We start from the raw sequence: 22,827 nt of genomic DNA on the forward strand, positions 1-22,827 counted from the left end.
AAGAAATATTCAGAATAGGAAAATCTATAGAGGCAGAAGATAAATTACTGGTTGCTAAGGATTGAGACAGTGGAGGGCAGGAAGTTGAGAGTGAAGGGGGTTTTTTTTTGGGGTGATGAATATGTTCTGGAATTAGAAAGCAAAGATGGTTGCACAAGTTTGTGAATATTTTTAAAACCACTGAATTGTACACTTTAAAAGGGTATGGTCTGGAAATTGTATATCAGTAAAGTTGTTGATAAAAACATTTACGGAGCAAGTGACTAGAAAAAATATGATCTAAAATGCTTTTGGAAGCAGCGGTAAGAGTGGAAAAATAGAGGAAAAACATTCTACAGATTACTGAATGATGAGTTGGTTTTGAATTTTGATTATTGGTTTTCTTTACTATATGTTGCTTAATATGTTTTATTTTGATCCTTGCAATATGGGACAAATTGAAAAATATCTGTCCTTCCCACAAATTTTCTGATACATGTCTTGTATTTTTCTTTTGGATAATCATTAAATAATGTTATAATTCTGTACAAGAAATAAAATTTAATCTCTTCCTGACTTTTGGGAATGAAACTCTTCTGTTTCCGTTTTCCCTAGGCGCCTCAACAATAATGAATTTACAGTGTTGGAAGCTACTGGGATCTTCAAGAAACTTCCTCAGTTACGTAAAATGTAAGTCATATATTAGCCATCTTTAAAATTTTCTATACTGTTGTATGCTCTTATACCTTTGTAGTTTTATTTCAATTTCTTAGGAAATCGGGAAAATTAAAGATTCAAAGAAATGTCCATATGGTGACCACTTGTGATAGGAATAAAGGGTAAACTCTGAGAGAAACCTAAGTAATTGGCTCTTCTCCATGTATGTCAGTGATGGTGAACAGGCTTTCTGTAGCAGAACCCTAGCTAGTGTCTTTAACGCCGACAGCCCGTCTGTTACATGGTCACAGCAGGAGTCCTCCAGTCTGAGGCATTAGAGATGAGTTCAGTAATGTGTTGTAACTTCCTTTACCATTCCCCAAACCGTGCTGTTATTTCTCTTTCAGCACTTTCGTGCCGACTGTTTGACTTTTTGCTTCATTAAACTTTCATTAGAAGATAGTCAAAATTAATGATTGGTAATCTGGCTTGATAGCTCATATGCGTTACTACATGTCTGCAACTCATATTTTAAAATAAGTTTCTAAGGTCAGCAGTTTCCACAACACTCAGACACTCATCCAGCCCCCTTGAGGATGATGGAAGGAGGGATAGGACAGAGACCAAGAGTGCAGGGCCATGAAGCGCTGTCAACATAACAGGAAACATCAGGGGGAGCAGAGAAGCCCACGTTCATGATGTCTGTGCTGTCGTATTGTGACTGATCCACAGGCAGAGAGTGGAAATGGCAGAGCAGACTGAATGTACTTCCTGTGCACTTGGCCTGCACAATACACTGCCTCCCAAAGAATTTCCAAACTCTTAAACGTCCTCCTTTCTCACTGATGCTGACTGCTTTTTCTTTTTAGCTGTAAAATGCTTTTCGATTCAATACATATTTATTCAGAGGCTGCTATGTGCAGTGCTCTGAAAGGAATAAAATGATACCTAAAAATGATCCTTATTTTGTGGGCATCACTGGTCTTGGAGTGAGCCTTGAGAAAGAAAAAAATCTCTAGGAAGGTGTTACCTGCCTGAACTGGATGTTCTTGCCCTCTGGGCAAGCATTAGTGTTTTGTATCATACAGAATATGAGCAGTTAATTTGGTTGTTCTGACACATTATTACATGAGAGGTTATGGGCACAATCGCATATTCAGATACATTTCTGATGTTGTCTAACCCCAACACATTCTAGTTTTTCCTTCTTTACTCAGCTGCCTTCTTTGAGTAATGCATTCATTAAACCATCTAAATCGGGGGCATTTCTTTGAAAAAAAATTTCTTATTAAGTGTGGTGGCAAACATAAAAGTTTACACAATGCAGTACCTGACATCAAGGTTTTTATATTTCTGGGGGCCCTGGTGGATCTGTGATTGAGCTGGCACCTTTCGGCATAGATGTTTCCCGCTTGTATTATCATCACTTTTGCTTGATGGAATCAGAAAGTGGTGACTTTTAAGAGCCTTGGGAATGCCAGGCAGTGAAGAGCTTAGAGGTTTTGTGGAAGATGCTTGTTCAGTAAAAGAATATGATCAGAGGCATTGCTTAGTGCCCTTGTTGTTATAAATTGTTTCAAATATTTGTTTCAATCATTTTTACTTAGAAACTTTAGCAACAATAAGATCACAGACATTGAAGAGGGAGCGTTTGAAGGAGCGTCTGGCGTGAATGAAATACTTCTCACGAGTAATCGTTTGGAAAATGTTCAGCATAAGATGTTCAAGGGCTTGGAAAGCCTCAAGACTTTGTAAGTATTCTCATTTGCATTGTGATTTTTCTACCACAGAGTTGTCATTCACAGTTCTTTATATTCCTGGGAGGAGCAGCTCCTGCTTTTCCTCACCCCCCATCTCTCTGTCTCTCTCTCACACACAGGCAAATACATTTTTTAGAGGCAAACAGTTCCTGACTCCAGTACCTCTGGCTTCAATATGTTGCTTACAAATGATCAATAGAGTCTCTTCTGGCTATTGAATCCTTGGCAAAAAAAAGACATCTTGGTTCCAGTGCTTGTACAGATCAGGCTTCTTGTACTTCCTCAAAATGATCATTCTCTTTCCTTTTATTCAAATTCCTCCATCTAATACTGTGTCTTGGCCCAAGGACACGATCTTCAGAACCAATTCCAAATCTGCAGAATAAGCCTAGCTCGAGACTACCTTCATCTACCCTTTCAAGGTCTTAGTGAAAAAAAGAGAAACTGACTGCTGGTGTCTCTTTTGCTATCTATTTCAAAGAAAACATGTCTATTTACTCAGGGATAGGGAAGCTGGGAAAAGAAATCTTATATGTTTCTAAAAGGTTGTTGGCCCAGGAAAATGTGGCTTGAATTGACGAGTAAGGACAACACCTTGAGTTACTTGAATTTTCATTCAGTGTGTTTATGTAGTTTTTATAACCTTTAAAGAATATAAATATGTTTGGCATAAGTAGTCGCCTAAGCATTGGAAAAACCACCAACAAAACTGAAACGTTTGGAAGGCAGGAAGGAAATTGTAAGCAAGAAGCAGCCCTTGGGCATTGCAATAGAAAGAGACCAAACTGCATGTCTCCCCTAAATGCTTACCCTATCCCGTGGAGGCACCAAGAGCCACGCCCAGGGGAACTGAGACCCAAGGGAGTTCATGCCTGCCCTTTATCAGATGCGAGGGAGAGGACATTTCCCCAGTTAACATCCCACTCAAAAAAGCACCTGTCCATGAAAGGCACACATGGTAGCCTGGAGACAAACCACCCAGCACAAACAGCCTGCAACCTGCTGGCCCCTCTCATGGGCTAACTCGGGGTCCCGACAAAGTGAAAAATGTAATGCAAATATCCCTTTGGTCTTTTTATGGAGGAGATACTGGGAGTGTGTAGAAAGAGGGCAGAGAAGTTATACTATAGGTGGCTACATCTACTCCTGCCCCCATTCCCCTCTCCCAAGCTGTCTCAGGTAACTTGGCAAAACTAAGGCCTGCAGCAGGCAGCTTAGATAGTGGCTGAGCCACTGATGTTACTAGAGCCTTCTCCTTAAGGGGGCAGTGTGCGTCAGGGTGGACAATGGGGGGTGTTTGCCAAAACTCAGTCTCTGTTTACCAGTGCCGGATAGAAAGGTGGCGAAAGATATTGGTGAAGTAGAAAAGAGTAGCTTTTATTGCTTTGCCAGGCTAAAGGGGCCACAGAGAGCTCATGCTATCAAGACCATGTGACCCACCTTGGAGTGGGTAATGAGTTTTATAGTGTTCAAGGAGGTAGAGTGTGATCAGCTCATGGACAGTTCTTGGACTGGTTGGCATCAAGGTTAAGTTTCAAGCATCATCAATTTTCTGGTTTCAACCAGTTCTAGGGTCAGCAGATTTTACCTGAAGGGAGTTTACTTCCTGTAAAAAATCAGCTTAGGAATATGTATCAGGCCTTTATCTGTATCTTTCAGGAAACTGGGAGTTCGGTGAAACTGCTCTGTGGCAGAATTATGGTCTAAATTATTACCAGTTCCCTAGCCTAACAATTCTTTAGGCTATTCTTTGTTTCTACATCTTCATATTTCACAATCATCAACTCTTGAGTTAGCATTTTACTTCAAAAGGCAAAGACACAGGGGCTTGTACAAGGAGGTTCAAGGGGAGGTTTGCCTGTAACTCTGCTTACTTTAGTCAGCCTTGGGCTGCCATAACAAGATACCACAGACTGAATGACTTAAACAGCAGAAATATGTTTTCTTATTGTTCTGGAGGCTAGAATTCCGAAATCAAGGTGCTAAGATGATTGGTTTCTGGAGAGAACTCCTTCCTTGGTGTGTAGATGGCCACATTCTCTGTGTGTCCTTATATGGCTTTTCCTCTGTGTGTGGGACAAGAGAACTCTGGTGTCCTTTCTTCAAAGGACACCAGTCCAATCAGGTCAGGGCTCCACCCTTAGGATCTCATTTCACCTTATTGAGGTCACTCAGTCGTGTCCGACTCTTTGTGATCCCAAGGACTATAGTCTGCAGGCTCCTCTGTCCATGGGATTTTCCAGGCAGGAATACTGGAGTGGGCTGCTATTTCCTCTTCCAGGGGATCTTCCCGATCCAGAGATAAAACCCACGTCTCCTGCATTGGCAGGCGGATTCTTTATCACTGAACCACCTAGGAAGCTCCAACCCTTGATGGGACTGCACTTGGAGATAGGGCCTTTAGGGAGCTAGTTAAGGTGAAATGGTTGTTCAGATGGTAAAGTGGCTTCCCTGGTTGCTCAGATGGTAAAGCATCTGCCTGCATTGTGGGAGACCCAGGTTCAATCCCCGGGTCAGGAAGATCCCCTAGAAAAGGAAATGGTAACCCACTCCAGTAGTCTTGCCTGAAAAATCCTATAGATCACAACTGAGTGAGCATGCACCCAAGGCTTCAGCATATAAGTTTTAGGGGAATACAATTCAGCCCATAAGAGCACTCTAAGGAGTTTATCAAAGTGTTTTTTTCTGACTAGCTCCAGTATGGCACCCCACTCCAGTACACTTGCCTGGAGAATCCCATGAACGGAGGAGCCTGGTGGGCTGCAGTCCATGGGGTCGCGAAGAGTCAGACAAGACTGACGGACTTCCCTTTCACTTTTCACTTTCATGCCTTGGAGAAGGCAGTGGCACCCCACTCTAGTACTCTTGCCTGGAGAATCCCAGGGACAGGGGAGCCTGGTGGGCTGCCGTCTATGGGGTCACACAGAGTCGGACACGACTGAAGTGACTTAGCAGCAGCAGCAGCAGCTCCAGTCACAAGACTCTCTGAGACAAGTTCTCTAAATTCAGTTTTCACCTTCGTTATATATCTAGCAATGGTTTGTGCCTCCTGTGTTTAGGCATCTGAGGTAGACACCCACTAACTCTCTACTTAATCCCACTGTGCCCCAAGCTGTGAAACAAATCATTTAGAGACTAAGTGTCTAAAGGTAAAGGTATTGAAAGGCCTTCAGTGGGTTTACTGGGACACAGCTATTGCTTTAAGTGGTATCTTTCAGCTTGGAGCTATGAAGATTTCAACAAGACCTCTCCCCCTTCACTGCCTGTCGACTTCTCGGCCCTTTAGGACTAGTAAACCTCTTAGTCGTACATGCGCATATTTCAGTGGGTCTTTGAAGCCCCGGCATTGCAGGCAAAATGTAGTACATATGTGTGCTTACAGATTTTTCCAGCAACAGAAAGCAAAGCTTTTTTCAACTTTTCCCAGAAGTCTGTGACTCCAATAAGATTAAGACCAAATGTTCTTATTTATTTATGACAAAGGATAGTGCTGATAGTCATACTTTTCTGTTGTGCATTTGTTTCCAAGTGCAAAACAATGCCTTGATAAAGAGAGCATTATCCTTTCTTGTTATCTGTAGCTTAGCAGAATGCAAAACCCGGTACTTCTAATTTATTAGAGGACAATGTAGAATTTTAAAGGAAAGTTTTGTTGCTATTTTTGTTGTCTTCTCACAGGGTGCTCAACCCACATCTAGAAAAATTAAGCAAAATATTAACTTTTTAGCAATTCTGAATGAAGTTTATGGCAACTGTTCATTTTTACAATGGATTTTAAAGAAGCTTTTCATTCCCTTCTAAGCCCTTCAAAGAAACAGTTTAAAAAAGAATTGAGAACCAACCAGAACTTTAGCATGATGAGGAAATGACAAAAGTTTTAATCCTACTAATGTCAATGACTAAAGAAAAAATAGTCAGAATTTCTTCCAAAAGAAACCTGTTTAAGCTTCATTGTGAGCAACTGGGATCTCTTAACTGCTGTCTCCTTTTAAATTCTAAAACTCAAATAGAATAATTTGTACAGGCTTTGTGGGAGCTCAGTCAAATTTGGCTCCCCCAACCACTGTTGACATTGACTTGGCTGTAAGTCCCTGAGATGCCCTTAGTCCTGTATCCGCTCTGGCTATTGATTCTTTTCTGCCTCCTTTCTGTTCAGCAGCAAATGTAATGTTACAGAGAATACACAAATCACAGGGCTTCATGCCACCATAATTGTACCATAAAAGGAAAACGTTCTGCCCTCATTAGATGGGGTTGTAAGCCCATACTTGAGACTTTTGAGTTTGTAACCGAATGTTATCACAACTCCAAGCATTTTGTTCTTGCACAGGTTTCGTAGTATGACTGGCTGTCCACATCTGTGGATTCTGCATCCACAGATTCAAGCATCCGCAGTAAATGCAGAACCCGCAAATATGGAGGGCCACGAACTTGGTATATGCAGGGGGTCCTGGAATCAATCTATCAGGGATACAGGGAAATGACTATAACATATCAGCAGTTCCTTATGACAGGAAAACATTCAGAAAGCAGGAGTGAATGCTATGCATTTGCAAAGAGTGGTTATTGTGGTCTTCAGATAGGCAAAATTGATTGATGTTTTATCTCCTTAACGATGTTGTATTTTTCCCCCTCAGGATGTTGAGAAGTAATCGCATAAGCTGTGTAGGGAATGACAGTTTCATAGGACTCAGCTCTGTGCGTTTGCTTTCTTTATATGATAATCAGATTACTACCATTGCACCAGGAGCTTTTGATACTCTCCATTCTTTATCTACTCTGTAAGTATGAAAAATAGTCTTCATTGATGTATTAATTAAGCCAGTGTATGATATTTATTACTTTTATTGATACCATTTTAATGCATTACTGAGCATTTCATAAACATAGGATTAAAGACAGGTATTTTTAAGGACAAATTTATCATGTTAAATTTATTTTAATTCTTCTAACAGTATTGCCTGCTATCTTATGTTAAAATTTAACAAAAATTATAGTATTTTTCAGTGAATTATTTATAACAGTGTGATATGGCTTAATTTGTAAATGGTAATCTTATAATTTGATTGAGTTGCAAATGAGAGAAACGTATTTTTTTCCCAGTGTTCACATTGGTGTCTTTGCCATATGAGTATCATAAAACAGAGTTGATAGGGTTATTGCCAACAAACTGTACTCAAAGGATCATTCACAATGACAGGAGATATATTATGATGACCAGACCGACAATAAAAGCTCACCATAGGGCATTTACTATGATATTAAGAAGATATTAAAGAAATAGGGTGAGCCTATCCAAGAGCACATTTTATGTAGACAGTCAAAGAATAAAGAATATTTGTAGGTCTACAGGCAGAACTCAGAAAGTGTCAAAAAACAAACTCTCCAAAACAAACAAGGGTATTTTAAGCCCCTTGTATGTAAGTATCTAAAAAAAAGCAGTATTTGGAATGATAAATCTTACAACTGATATGGCTTTCTGGTAGGAGTGGCATCTAAATATGCTAATTTAACTGAAAAGGTAGAAGGAAAAAAATCATGTTTAACATAGCTGAAATCCCAGAAGAAATAATTTGAAGGAAACATCCATCCATCAGTAAAGTATTTAATCCTCTTTCCACACAAAGTGTGACATTTTCCATCAAGTGACTAATTTGTGCATATTAAAGATGCCGTGTTTATAAATAATGGGATTGTCAATAGGTTAGTGCTGAAGTGGTGAAATGCCAAAAGTATTGAGATTTGTAGAAATAAGTTCATTTTTATAACTGGCATTTAATCAACTCAACTGTCAGTTTAGATGGGAAACCTATTCCCTGGAGCAAATAAGAGATGGAAATCTTGAAATGACAGATTAATGAAATAGCTGTTGTCAGGTTAAACTCAATAATATAAGGTAATCAGCCTTCATCTTTATATTAAATTACTGCATTATCAGTGTAGAGAAGTTTGACAGCAAGTCAGATCTCTGACAAGTTTAAATTATCTTTACATGAGATATCCATCAGGATACCCTGCATACACTCTGAATTGCCACCTTCACTTTATTTTTCATACAAAATTATTTGAATAATTCTCATATGAAAATGTTGTTTTTATTGTTTAAGTTCCAGATATAAATCTTCTTAGCCAGTGAACGCATCCTGTATGCTGTATGTGACTGAGCATGAATTGGGGGTGGAGTATGTTGTGGGAAAATGGCAGCATGGAATTTTGAGAAGTACAAAAGCAGACCCCTCAGTTTAACTCTGCATTGTTTGCATGTGGTGCTTAGAAACCTCTTGGCCAATCCTTTCAACTGTAACTGCTACCTGGCTTGGTTGGGAGAATGGCTCAGGAAGAAAAGAATTGTAACAGGCAATCCTCGATGTCAGAAACCCTATTTCCTCAAAGAAATCCCCATCCAGGATGTGGCCATTCAAGACTTCACTTGTGATGATGGTAAGAAGGCCCAGCCAGGGCTCTGATCTCCAGACACTCTCTGGTGACTGTTCCAGTGCCATAGGGCACATGCAGCATTCATAGTTGAGGTAATGGATAGCTGTAGTAGTTATGCATTTTTTTGCTTTGTTTTGTGGTTTTATTTTGTTTTAGCAACAGGCACTTATTTGCTCCAACTGTACAGTTACATCTAACTCTACTTGATATGTGTTTCTGAACATTTTTAAAGATTTTCCAATTTTCAACCTGTGGTTGATACTATTTATATAGCTTCATTTTTGTTTTACTTTATTATTCCAAGCATCTATTTCAGTAATTACCATTTTTAAATGATAAAGGCAATTGAGTCATAAAATAGAAATTCTAGTAAATGTAACAAAAATAATAGTTTTCATTTTTGTACTCTCTATATATCATTGCATTTGATTCTCGTAACAGGCCTGTAAGATAGATAGAATGTAGGTGCTATTATTTTTGCCAAAAAGTAGAGTTCATTTGAGCTCTATATTTTCAAATGAGGGACCCATATACGTTTTTTGCTAAACTTTTAAAAAATAATCTGTCCCTTTTTGTCTCTTCATGTCTGCTTACAATTTTTCCAAAATTCAATTTACATTTATATATTCTAATTAAAAGTATAATTCTAATAAAAAGTGTAAACAACTGAACAAAGAATGTAACATTATAATCATATTGATAATACTGTGACTTGTTTTCTGGAACTCTGCCCTAGGCAGTCTGAAAAGAGCCCTACACAGAACATACAGTGTCGATTTGTAAATCCTTAATGCCCTAAGCATAAGTCGTTGTATGGCTGAAGTCTCTTGTGTTTGTTAAACTGAAGGCTTAAAATCCCTTCTGGCATCTTCAGAACCGCAAATCCGGTTTTCCTGTGTATCTTTTGGCAATTTAGGAAATGATGACAATAGCTGTTCCCCTCTCTCTCGCTGTCCTGCGGAGTGTACCTGCTTGGACACAGTGGTTCGATGTAGCAACAAAGCCTTGAAGGTCTTGCCCAAAGGAATTCCAAGAGATGTCACTGAATTGTAAGTAGAGCTTGTCTTTCCCTTTCCTGAATGAGTACTGTTTCACACACCAAGGGAAATGGAGACCAAACAAAAATCTTTTGAGTCTTATTTGCAAAGTACATTCATTCCATGGGCCATTCATTAGTATCATATAACACCCTAAGCAAATAATATAAAAGCTCGTTCAGGTCCCCTTGGGAAAGGCTGGTTGTGTGTTTCTATTTTTCACTGTGGGATTTCCCAGTGCCTTTATCATGCGAAGGTGCACTGTGAGCTCCCAGAGAGGATGTAAACCATAATGGGCCTGCCACACTTGGTTGTCTCCACAGCCCTTTTCTCAGGGACTATCTTACAAGGCCAACGTTCTATCAAATGCACCTTGAGGAATTCTACATATTTAGTTTATCTACAGTGATTGGAATATTTCATATGGTTAATTATTCTTTACCCTGTATCCCCTTAGAGAATATCTCATAAATATGTAGGGTGTAGAAGAAGCTGACATAATCTTCCCACTTAAAAAGAGGTAGTGCCCTTTGGATTTGAATCAGAGTCCTTTAGGAAGGGTGTGGGGCCAGTGATCCCTAAAACTTGCAATACTGATATATAACCACAAATTACATGGCCAGTATACATATATCAGGATACTAAGCACCACGCACACTTCCTTAGCTGCCTCCTGCTTTATATGTGGAATGGAATAAATCAAAGCATCAACTGCTTGAACAATGCTGCACGCAGGCTCTGTCTGATTCCAGTATCTCTACGCCAAAGATCCGGGGCAAATGCTTGATATGTGATTGAGTCTTTTGCTTCTGTTTATTTTTCGACTGTGTTAAACTATGTCTCAAAAATGGAATTCATGCAGATGTGTACCTATAATTCATGCACAACAAACCAGTGACTTTGATAAACTTTTGGCAACCTGGAATATAAATAATGAGATTCAAGAAGAAGTCACTTCAGTTATCAAAGAACTTGTTTTCAAATCATGTGCAGTTTTACAAATTGTAATTTGGTCTTTAATTGACACTTACAGAAAAGTATGTGATCATCCCTCTAAAAGTGAGCTGTTGTTAAGTGTTCATTTTCTCTCTTGGTACCAGTCGCAATTGTTAGTTAACTATGAGCCCTGGTTTATATGTGTGTGTGTGTGTGTGTGTGTAATTAAAATGTTAATTGTTACTTTGATATGTATTTCAAAAGATTACCAGCCATCCAGGGTTGAGAAGTTAGATGTGTGTATTCTATAGGTAAAATATTGATTCTAAGAATAACCCAGCCAAGACCATAATACTCAGCATAACACTTAGATCATCTTTGATGCTGAATCCCTTTTCTACCTTTTTAACTGACCCATACCTTTGTCCTTTTACCAGATTCCCATCAAATAATTTTTAGTTCACTTCGGTCACTCAGTCGTGTCTGACTTTTTGCAACCCCATGGACTGCAGCACTCCAGGCCTCCCTGTCCATTTCCAACTCCCAGAGTTTACTCAAACTCATGTCCATTGAGTCAGTGATGTCATCCAAACATCACATGCTCTGTCGTCCCCCTTTCCTCCTGCCTTCGTTCTTTCCCAACATCAGGGTCTTTTCAAATGAATCAGTTCTTTGCATCAGGTGGCCAAAGTATTGGAGTTCCAGCTTCAGCATCAGTCCTTCCAATGAATATTCAGGACTGATTTCCTTTTGGATGGACGGGTTGGATCTCCTCTCAGTCCAAGGGACTCTCAAGAGTCTTCAACACCGCAATTCAAAATCACCAATTATTCTTCTGCACTCAGCTTTCTGATAAAGTCTCTCATTGTTTCCCAATCTATTTGCCATGAAGTGGTGGAACTGGATGCCATGATCTTCGTTTTCTGAATGTTGAGCTTTAAGCCAACTTTTTCACTCTCCTCTTTCACTTTCATCAAGAGGCTGTTTAGTTCTTTTTCACTTTCTGCCATAAGGGTGGTGTCATCTGCATATCTGAGGTTATTGATATTTCTCCTGGCAATGCTGATTCCAGCTTGTGCTTCATCCAGCCCAGCGTCTCTCATTATGTACTCTGCATATAAGTTAAATAAGCAGGATGACAATATATAGCCTTGATGTACTCCTTTCCTGATTTGGAACCAGTCTGTTGTTCCATGTCCAGTTCTAACTGTTGTTTCCTGACCTGCATACAGATTTCTCAGGAGGCAGGTCAGGTGGTCTGGTATTCCCATCTCTTTAAGAATTTTCCACAGTTTGTTGTGATCCACAGAGTCAAAGGCTTTGGCATAGTCAATAAAACAGAAGTAGATGTTTTTCTGGAACTCTCTTGCTTTGTCAATGATCCAACTGATGTTGGTAATTTGATATCTGGTTCCTCTTCCTTTTCTAAATCCAGGTTGAACATCTGGAAGTTCACAGTTCATGTAGTATTGAAGCCTGGCTTGGAGAATTTTGAGCATTACTTTACTAGAGTGTGAGATGAGTGCAATTGTGTGGTAGTTTGTCTTTTAATTTCCTTATTAATGTATATCTGAGAACCTGCTTGATTTGTCAGCTATCTGTCAGATAGTTGAATCTTCAATCTATTCCTGTATAAATTATTAAAAAGTAATTTTTTTAAAGAAAATATGTTCTAGAGATGAGGAAGATATTAACTCACCTTGTGTGCATTCTTGCTTTACTGCCCCAAGAGTTTATTCTTAGAACCATACCACCTCAACAGGATCCCTCTTTCCAGTAACATATATGCATGTATTAGAAAATTTCCATGTGCATATTATATTAAACTATTAAAGAATTTGACAAAAATAAGTATGTACCAATGAACAATTCTGAACAAATGGTATCTATTATTTTTAATCATTTCCATGTAGTTTCCGTCTTAGATTGTTTTACATGTAAGCAACCATAGGGCACTTTCTGAAAATTTTTAGCTTGGTCGCTTTCTGGAATAAAGGGAAAGTCCTGAAGTATATGGGATTATGCTTCCCTCTAGTGGTTACCAATAATTTCTTAGCTAGAGAAATGAAAGAGGAGAGGAGTTGAAATAAGACAGAGTCAGAAAATTTGAATAGGCATAAGAACTCCTAACAAAAGCCTGACTCTTCATCACACATATTTTGATAACTTGTGCCTTTTATATAACTTTTATCATTTTAAAATATGTCATCTTAGAAAATTGCTCAGCTACTTGTGTATCCAGCAAAAATATGAATGTCAATCTCAGATCTGGAGATAGCCCACAGTGCTGGAGCGGTAGGGCTACATGCCTGCTGTGGCAGGATTGTTTGTGGACACACCTATAACCAGATGGTGAAGTTGCTGAAAAACGTTTTTACTTATCACCCTCTACGTTCTGGGAAAGAACAGCCTTGGGAGGAGATGGAATTATTTTTCTTTTTGTGATATCATAAATATACCTTTAAGGGTTTATTTCTGTGCTTTGTCTATTAGCCCTTATTTTCTCATCATTCCGTTGACTCTAATCAGAAAGGGAAATTTTACTAACATACTTTATTTTATTATTACTCTTAAATAAATGTACTGTTTTTGTGCATTCAGTTCAGTTCAGTTCAGTCGTTCAGTCGTGTCCGACTCTTTGCCACCCCATGAATTGCAGCACGCCAGGCCTCCCTGTCCATCACCATCTCCCAGAGTTCACTCAGACTCACATCCATCGAGTCCGTGATGCCATCCAGCCATCTCATCCTCTGTCATCCCCTTCTCCTCCTGCCCCCAGTCCCTCCCAGAATCAGAGTCTTTTCCAATGAGTCAACTCTTTGCATGAGGTGGCCAAAGTACTGGAGCTTCAGCTTTAGCATCATTCCCTCCAAAGAAATCCCAGGGCTGATCTCTTTCAGAATGGACTGGTTGGATCTCCTTGCAGTCCAAGGGACTCTCAAGAGTGCATTAGATGTCATAATTTTCTATGAAACCTCCTAAAATTAATATCACCAAGCAAATTTACAAGGGTAAAAACTATTTTTAAGATCTTTTTAAACTGAAATCTAATTATATTAAAATTCCCAAATATATCTGTTCAATCACCCATTGTTATTTACTAAGCATATTGATACAATAAGGCAGTGAAGATTGGTCTTGTCAGTCGTAACAAGTTTCTGCCAGTAGTGAATGCATTTCATGGTATTGGTCCCACGTAGACACAAGTACACTGAAGGCTGATTAAAAATAGGGTTGACTGGCGCTTCTTGCTGACACACAAATGGTTGGATACATGCCTTGCCTTCTTAGATAAACCACAAAAGACTGGACTCACCAGTCTCTCCTTGGTTTTATAATTTAGCGTAAGTAATCCACAGAAGAATTCAACTAGATTGGACAACTGTGTGTGTGTTTTTTCTCTACTTCTGTTAAATAGCAGTCCTATCTGGGAACATTACCTCTTAAAGCCAAAATTGTCAAGTGTCTCCTTGCTTCAATTAAGAGTGAAATATTGCTCAACTATTTTCTGATTCACTACTGTCACTTTTTTAAAAAATAATATTTTCTTTGTTTTTAGGTATCTGGATGGGAACCAGTTTACCCTGGTTCCTAAGGAACTCTCTAACTACAAACATTTAACACTTATGTGAGTAATGTATGGTATTTTTCTGTTTTTGACATCTTATTTGCTTTTATGTAAATGTGGATAGTAGGGGCAGAAGATTTAGTGAACCTTTCAGATTCTATAAATTATTTTCACTTAGATGCTTTTCGTCTTGCTCATTGTGGTTCTGGATCACTAGCTACATCTTCATTGATTTATCAGTCAGGCAATGGTGCATCTTAGAAGAAGGTCCTCTTCAAATTCGATTAAGTCTAAGTATCAGAATTATAGACTTGCAGTAAGTTGAATACTTCTATTGAAGATGAATGTGAGCTATTTAATGACAATCCAAGGAAAGAAAAATGGAAAACAATGTTTATATTCTCAACTTTAAACAAAACAGAGCAGATGGTAAGGGCGTTACTGATACTCTATTATAAATCTAGGTTTTAGGCTTGATTCTCGTATAACACAATATGAATTAAGGTATGGGTTTCCAGTATTTAAGTTTATTTCCTAAAATCCATGTTTACTTACATAATACTGAAGTACAGTTGACAAAGATGCTGACATTCTGAGTATAAACATCAAACATCGAATTGTTTTTAGTTTGGTTTGATGTCATCCTAAAGTAGCATCTCTCATTAATGTATATAAACAATTTCTTACAGTCTTTAATTGTAAATACAAGAGTATGTTTAAACATACAAGCATTTTTTTTCAATCTAGTTATGTGCACAATATTTCTTAAAAGATATAATCTTCTGTATATAATGTCACACTTAGAGTAGCCTTGTTGATAATTGATAAAACTTGTAGCAAAACACCGTCTCTGGGGTCGCACAGAATCGGACATGACTGAAGCGACTTAGTAGCAGCAGCAGCAGTACCAAAACAACCAAAAAAAAATCAGCAACAATATTGGATATAAAGGGAAATACTTTATTTTTAAGTCTGTATGGTTTTAGAGTAATTATAACTATCTTAGATTTCTAGTATTCCTAGAAAAGAGGAATTTATTCCTAATTAGTGAATTCTAGAAACCTAGGTAACTACCTACATAGTTATGTTTCTCACTGTAAACTTTACCCTGAGCACATAGAAGCTGATTAAAATGTTGTTGATCATTTTCAGTTTTCCTTAAAAGTATGTGAAGATCAAACACTTTGTGAGAAGTATATAGGACTATTAACTGACAAATGGTTAAATTAAGAAAAAAAGAATACCCTCCAAAATGTCTTGTTCTCCCTCTAGTTATTTATTTAATAGCAGCAAGAACTGATTACATACATTTGTTCTGTTAAATAAACCATTAAATTGCTGCAATTTCCAAAGGGTCATTTCAGCAGAATTGGGTCATTTGTGAGACAGCATGTGATTATTTAAAACCAGTTTGGAAATGAAAAATGAAAATTTATAGATCCAGAAATGGTTTTACCAATGACTCACTATACAACTCTAGGCAGGTAACTGGGCTTCTCTGATAGCTCAGTTGGTAAAGAACCTGCCCACAGTGCAGGAGACCTGGGTCGATCTCTGGGTTGGGAAGATCTCCTGGAGAAGGGAAAGGCTACCCATTCCAGAATTCTGGCCTGGAGAATTCCGTGGATTACAGTCCATGGGGTCGCAAAGAGTCGGACACGACTGAGCGACTTTCACGTTCACTTTCAGGCCAGTAACTACTGCTAGTATAAATGTATTTATTTTTTAAATTTAGCCATAGTACTTCAGCAACTAAGATGGATTATAAAGCTTCTGTAACATTCCCACCATTTCACAGTTTCATTGGTCCACTTTACTGATACTTTCACATTTTAATGTGGATAATTTGAAGCATCTTTTCTAAGTCTTATACTTATTCATAAATTTTCTTCAGAAAAATATATAAACATAAATACACACACATACATAAATGAACATAAATTACAATCCAAATCTTCCATTTATTCATCAATCTTCCTTTAGTCGTATATTTGGCATTTTGTTTTAGATAAAAATCAGTGAATATTCCCTAATGTGTATCACACTGTTTTATGTATGTGAGTGTATGTACGTATATATTCACCCATTTTTTTCTAAAGCAGAATGGAAAACATCATTATATATGTTATATATTATGCTGCAGTATATATATTATACTAACAATATGTTATTATTAATATTATGTATATCATGTATACATTATATGGGCTTCTCAGATGGCGCTATTGGTAAAGAACCCATCTGCCAATGCAGGAGACATAAACTATGTGACTCAATCCCTGGGTCAGGAAGATTCCCTGGAGGAGGGCATGGCAACCCACTCCAGTATTCTTGCCTGGAGAATTCCATGGACAGAGGAGCCTGGTGGGCTGCAGTCCATGGGGTCACAAAGAGTCACATATGACTGAGGCAACTTAGCACAAGCAGTATACATTATATAAAATAAAAATAAGATCAAGTTCACTGCATATCATTTACAACTTGTGATACAAATTATGCTTGTAAATACCCATTTGGCATGGGTAGAAAATTCACATCTCTCTCATTTACTCATCGTTTTATTAAACAGACATTTACTAAGAACCAACCGTGTGCCAGTGACTTTGCCAAAGGCAGTTTTTAATTATGGTGTTGTTTTTAATGATGGCTTTGTCAATATAATTAGATGAGGGATTCTTTCAGTTATCCTATTTGACTATTTGTATGTGACAGTGAAGCTAAATTATAACCAGTGGAACTTTTGAGAACAAAGGTTTATTTCTCAGCTGTCAAATGTGTCTGTTGTGAATGGCCTCCACGTGATTGCCCTGAGACCCAGTAATGGGCAGGGCTTCTCTGTGGAGTCAGGAGCCTTGCAGAGAAAGGAGCAGAGGGTTAGGGGAAAAGTGAGCTTACTCTGAAGCTTTTGTTCTGAAGTTCAACCAGCTCTGGTGGCCATACTTCACTGGCCGGAGCAAGGCATATGGTCGTTTGTAATTTCAGCAGGCTTGGGCATGAATAATGATGAATAATTATGTACCTCAAAGAATTACCCAATGTTTTGTTATTTCCAGACAAAAGCTAAGTCCTAACCAATGCTGCTACAACTGTGAGCAGGAAGAACCTTCTCTTTCTAAGAATCACTAATATGTCAATGTCTGTGTAACAGTAGACCTGTTTTTTCTTTTTCTTTTTTAGAGACTTAAGTAACAACAGAATAAGCACCCTCTCTAATCAGAGCTTCAGCAACATGACCCAGCTCCTCACCTTGTGAGTATGAACGTGTGATACTAAGTTAATTCCTTAATTCACTGGACACTCCTGATGTACAAAACAGTCTCTGCCCTCAAGGAATGTTAATTCTGTTGGGAGAAACAGACAAATAAAACCTTGGTAAACAAATATAGATCCTATACAAAGTGTTGGGTTCTATCAGAGAAACAAAGAATAACTTGCATTTGTGGCAGGGTTGGGAGAAATCCTTAAGACAGACTTCTGGAGGAAGTCACCTTATGGAGAACACGGTTGAGACAATGATCAACAACAGCCGTAGGAAGCATTCTAGGGTGTATTTTAGAATTAACTGTGTTGTAGTAGTGAAACAGCACAAAGATTAACAGAATACTGTGCCTCGGTGCCCTCAGATTTTTTAAGATGCTCAAATAACCCTTTTCAGTTGCTTTGTTTTAAAAATGATAGTTGGCCATTTGGGGATATCTGAGTAAAACAAATTGGCTTGTGTGTGCTTTCAGAATTCTTAGTTACAACCGTTTGAGATGTATTCCTCCTCGAACCTTTGATGGACTGAAGTCTCTTCGATTACTGTAAGCATCTTATGTTTAACAAAATACTTTATTTCTTGAGGATCTGAGTTTTATGTTGCTTTTTAGTAATTTAACTGCTTTATTTGGGGGGTTTTTTGAGTATATGCACTAGAATTTACTACAAATTTGGAAATGAAATATTTTATCTTACTGTATCATTTCTCAACAGATTTTACTTGGACAACATGATTTTTTCTTTTGTAATACATTGTTGCTTTGGTCATTTATTTGATAACATATTAGTTTAAGATATAATTTTACATGGATCTAGCTAATTTTGAAAAAAAATAGAAAATTTTAATTTCTTTAAAAGTTACATAATACAACACAAAATATTTTTATTATACAAAATTGATCTTACAGTGCATGAAGTAAAACATGGTCTTCTATCCCAATTCTCTCCCCAGAATTGACAGTTAAACAGTTTAATGTTATCTTCTGGTTATTTGTTATGTTTGTTTTTATATGTTGATGTATTTATGCCCACAGCAATATAACTTAAAAACCATAAGGTTTTTTTTAAGTCTGTCATTGACTTTATTTAGGGATATGCTTTAGATTTTAGATTTGCCATTCCATCAAACATAATATTCCTCAACTCTTTAACTGCTACAGACTGATAGAATGAAGGAACCATCACTTATTTAAGTATCCTCATCTTTACTGTCATTGGGTTGATTCCAAATTTTCATTATTTTATACAGTGCTAGAGTGAACATCCTACACATCCATCTTACTGTCAAGCATATTAGAAGAATACCGAAAGTAGTCATCTTGTTGTCCACCAAACAGTTTAAAAATTTATTATTTTAATAGGCTATCTATTTCAAAGCACTCTTGCAAATATTAAATATTATAAATCCTTTCATTTTTGTCATATGACAGATGGAACATTATTTTCCATTCCTCTTTTAATTTTCAGTTCCAGTTCCTAGAGCATTTGAGTTTTGTTATTTTGTTTATTGAGTGTTTGCATTTCTTATTCTATTAGCTTGATCATATTAATTCTCTTTTCCTATGGTTACTTTGTCTTTTCCTTACTAACATACCTGCCTTTATGAACTTGACTCTAAGTTTACAGGTCTTTCTTACAAAGGAATCAACATATTTATAGCTTATGTATGTTGCAGATACTTCCCCATTCTGTTTTCTATATGTAATCTTTTTTAAATTGAAATATAGTTGATTTGTTCTATTGGTTTCTTAATGCTGCAAGGTGATTTGGTTATGTGTGTGTGTGTGTATACTCAAACTCACACATACATATATATCAGTTCAGTTCAGTTCAGTCCCACAGTGGTGTCCGACTCCCTGCAACCCCATGAATCGCAGCACGCCAGGCCTCCCTGTCCATCACCAACTCCCGGAGTTCACTCAGACTCACGTCCATCGAGTCCATGATGCCATCCAGCCATCTCATCCTCTGTCGTCCTCCTGCCCCCAATCCCTCCCAGCATCAGAGTCTTTTCCAATGAGTCAACTGTTCGCATGAGGTGGCCAAAGTACTAGAGTTTCAGCTTTAGCATCATTCCTTCCAAAGAAATCCCAGGGCTGATCTCCTTCAGAATGGACTGGTTGGATCTCCTTGCGGTCCAAGGGACTCTCAAGAGTCTTCTCAAACACCGCAGTGCAAAATCATCAATTCTTCCAGGCTCAGCTTTCTTCACAGTCCAACTCTCACATCCATACATGACTACTGGAAAAACCATAACCTTGACTAGACGGACCTTAGTCGGTAAAGTAATATCTCTGCTTTTGAATATGTTATCTAGGTTGGTCATAACTTTTCTTCCAAGAAGTCAGCATCTTTTAATTTCATGTCTGCAATCACCATCTGCAGTGATTTTGGAGCCCCCAAAAATAAAGTCTGACACTGTTTCCACTGTTTTCCCATCTATTTCCCATGAAGTGATGGGACCAGATGCCATGATCTTCGTTTTCTGAATGTTGAGCTTTAAGCCAACTTTTTCACTCTCCTCTTTTACTTTCCTCAAGAGGTTTTTTAGTTCCTTCTCACTTCCTGCCATAAGGGTGGTGTCATCTGCATATCTGAGGTTATTGATATTTCTCCTGGCAATCTTGATTCCAGCTTGTGTTTCTTCCAGTCCAGCGTTTCTCATGAAGTACTCTGCATATAAGTTAAATAAGCAGGGTTACAATATACAGCCTTGATGTACTCCTTTTCCTATTTGGAACCAGTCTGTTGTTCCATGTCCAGTTCTAACTGTTGCTTCTTGACCTGCATACAGATTTCTCAAGAGGCAGGTCAGGTGGTCTGGTATTCCCATCTCTTTCATAATTTTCCAAAGTTTATTGTGATCCACAGAGTAAAAGGCTTTGGCATAGTCAATAGAGCAGAAGTAGATGTTTTTCTGGAACTCTCTTGCTTTTCCAGTGATCCAGCAGATGTTGGCAATTTAATCTCTGGTTCCTCTGCCTTTTCTAAAACCAGCTTGAACATCAGGAAGTTCATGGTTCTCGTATTGCTGAAGCCTGGCTTGGAGAATTTTGAGCATTACTTTACTAGCATGTGAGATGAGTGCAATTGTGTGGCAGTTTGAGCATTCTTTGGCATTGCCTTTCTTTGGGATTGGAATGAAAACTGACCTTTTCCAGTCGTGTGGCCACTGCTGAGTTTTCCAAATTTGCTGGCATATTGAGTGCAGCACTTTCACAGCATCATCTTTCAGGATTTGAAATAGCTCAACTGGAATTCCATCACCTACACTAGTTTTGTTCATAGTGATGATTTCCAAGGCCCACTTGACTTCACATTCCAGGATGTCTGGCTTGATTATCCGGGTCACGAAGATTTTTTTTGTACAGTTCTTTTCTGTATTCTTGCCACCTCTTCTTAATATCGTCTGCTTCTGTTAGGTCCATACCATTTCTGTCCTTTATCGAGCCCATCTTTGCATGAAATGTTCCCTTGGTATCTCTAATTTTCTTGAAGAGATCTCTAGTCTTTCCCATTCTGTTGTTTTCCTCTATTTCTTTGCATTGATTGCTGAAGAAGGCTTTCTTATCTCTTCTTGCTGATCTTTGGAACTCTGCATTCAGATGCTTATATCTTTCCTTTTCTCCTTTGCTTTTCGCTTTCTCTTGTTTTCAGAGCTATTTGTAAGGCCTCCCCAGACAGTCATTTTGCTTTTTTGCATTTCTTTTCCATGGGGATGGTCTTGATCCCTGTCTCCTGTACAATGTCACGAACTTCCATCCATAGTTCATCAGGCACTCTATCTATCAGATCTAGGCCCTGAAATCTATTTTTCACTTCCACTATATAATCATAAGGGATTTGATTTAGGTCATACCTGAATCAGTTCAGTTCAGTTCAGTCGCTCAGTCGTATCTGACTCTGCCACCCCGTGAATCGCAGCACGCCAGGCCTCCCTGTCCATCACCAACTCCCGGGGTTCACTCAGACTCGCGTCCATCAAGTCAGTGATGCCATCCAGCCATCTCATCCTCTGCCATCCCCTTCTCCTCCTGCCCCCAACCTCTCCCAGCATCAGAGACTTTTCCAATGAGTCAACTCTTCGCATGAGGTGGCCAAAGTACTGGAGTTTCAGCTTTAGCATCATTCCTTCCAAAGAAATCCCAGGGTTGATCTCCTTCAGAATGTACTGGTTGGACCTCCTTGGTCTAGCAGTTTTCCCTACTTTCTTCAATTTCAGTCTGAATTTGGTAATAAGGAGTTCATGATCTGAGCCACAGTCAGCTCCTGGTCTTGTTTTTGTTGACTGTATAGAGCTTCTCCATCTTTGGCTGCATAGAATATAATCAATCTGATTTCGGTGTTGACCATCTGGTAATGTCCATGTGTAGAGTCGTCTCTTGTGTTGTGGGAAGAGGGTGTTTGCTATGACCAGTGCATTTTCTTGGCAAAACTCTGTTAGCCTTTGCCCTTCTTCATTCCACATTCCAAGGCCAAATTTGCCTGTTACTCCAGGTGTTTCTTGACTTCCTACTTTTGCATTCCAGTCCCCTATAATGAAAAGGACATCTTTTTTGGGTGTTAGTTCTAAAAGGTCTTGTAGGTCTTCATAGAACCATTCAACTTCAGCTTCTTCAGCGTTACTGATTGGGGCATAGACTTGGATTACCGTGATATTGAATGGCTTGCCTTGGAAACGAACAGAGATCATTCTGTCATTTTTGAGATTGCATCCAAGTACTGCATTTCGGACTCTTTTGTTGACCATGATGGCTATTCCATTTCTTCTGAGGGATTCTTGCCCGCAGTAGTAGATACAATGGTCATCTGAGTTAAATTCACCCATTCCAGTCCATTTTAGTTCGCTGATTCCTAGAATGTCGACGTTCACTCTTGTCATCTCTTGTTTGACCACTTCCAATTTGCCTTGATTCATGGACCTGACATTCCAGGTTCCTATGCAATATTGCTCTTTACAGCATCAGACCTTGCTTCTATCACCAGTCACATCCACAGCTGGGTATTGTTTTTGCTTTGGCTCCATCCCTTCATTCTTTCTGGAGTTATTTCTCCACTGATCTCCAGTAGCATATTGGGCACCTACCGACCTGGGGAGTTCCTCTTTCAGTATCCTATCATTTTGCCTTTTCATACTGTTCACGGGGTTCTAAAGGCAAGAATACTGAAGTGGTTTGCCATTCCCTTCTCCAGT

At 38.6% G+C, this 22,827-nt stretch overlaps 1 protein-coding gene across 4 annotated transcripts in view; it reads left to right on the forward strand.

Annotated features, from left to right (window-relative positions):
- Nucleotides 1-22,827, forward strand: part of SLIT2 (slit guidance ligand 2) — a 403,061-nt gene that overhangs the window by 310,812 nt on the left and 69,422 nt on the right. For all 4 annotated transcript variants that reach the window (XM_068975688.1, XM_068975691.1, XM_068975687.1 and 1 more), the window contains 8 exons: nucleotides 595-669; nucleotides 2,244-2,387; nucleotides 7,034-7,177; nucleotides 8,671-8,837; nucleotides 9,751-9,883; nucleotides 14,367-14,435; nucleotides 17,553-17,624; nucleotides 18,107-18,178. In XM_068975688.1, coding sequence (XP_068831789.1) covers nucleotides 595-669; nucleotides 2,244-2,387; nucleotides 7,034-7,177; nucleotides 8,671-8,837; nucleotides 9,751-9,883; nucleotides 14,367-14,435; nucleotides 17,553-17,624; nucleotides 18,107-18,178 — 876 coding nt within the window. The remainder of the gene's footprint in view (nucleotides 1-594; nucleotides 670-2,243; nucleotides 2,388-7,033; nucleotides 7,178-8,670; nucleotides 8,838-9,750; nucleotides 9,884-14,366; nucleotides 14,436-17,552; nucleotides 17,625-18,106; nucleotides 18,179-22,827) is intronic.

This window comes from Capricornis sumatraensis, chromosome 7 (assembly GCF_032405125.1).
Source record: "Capricornis sumatraensis isolate serow.1 chromosome 7, serow.2, whole genome shotgun sequence".
Classification (NCBI taxonomy): domain Eukaryota; kingdom Metazoa; phylum Chordata; class Mammalia; order Artiodactyla; family Bovidae; genus Capricornis; species Capricornis sumatraensis.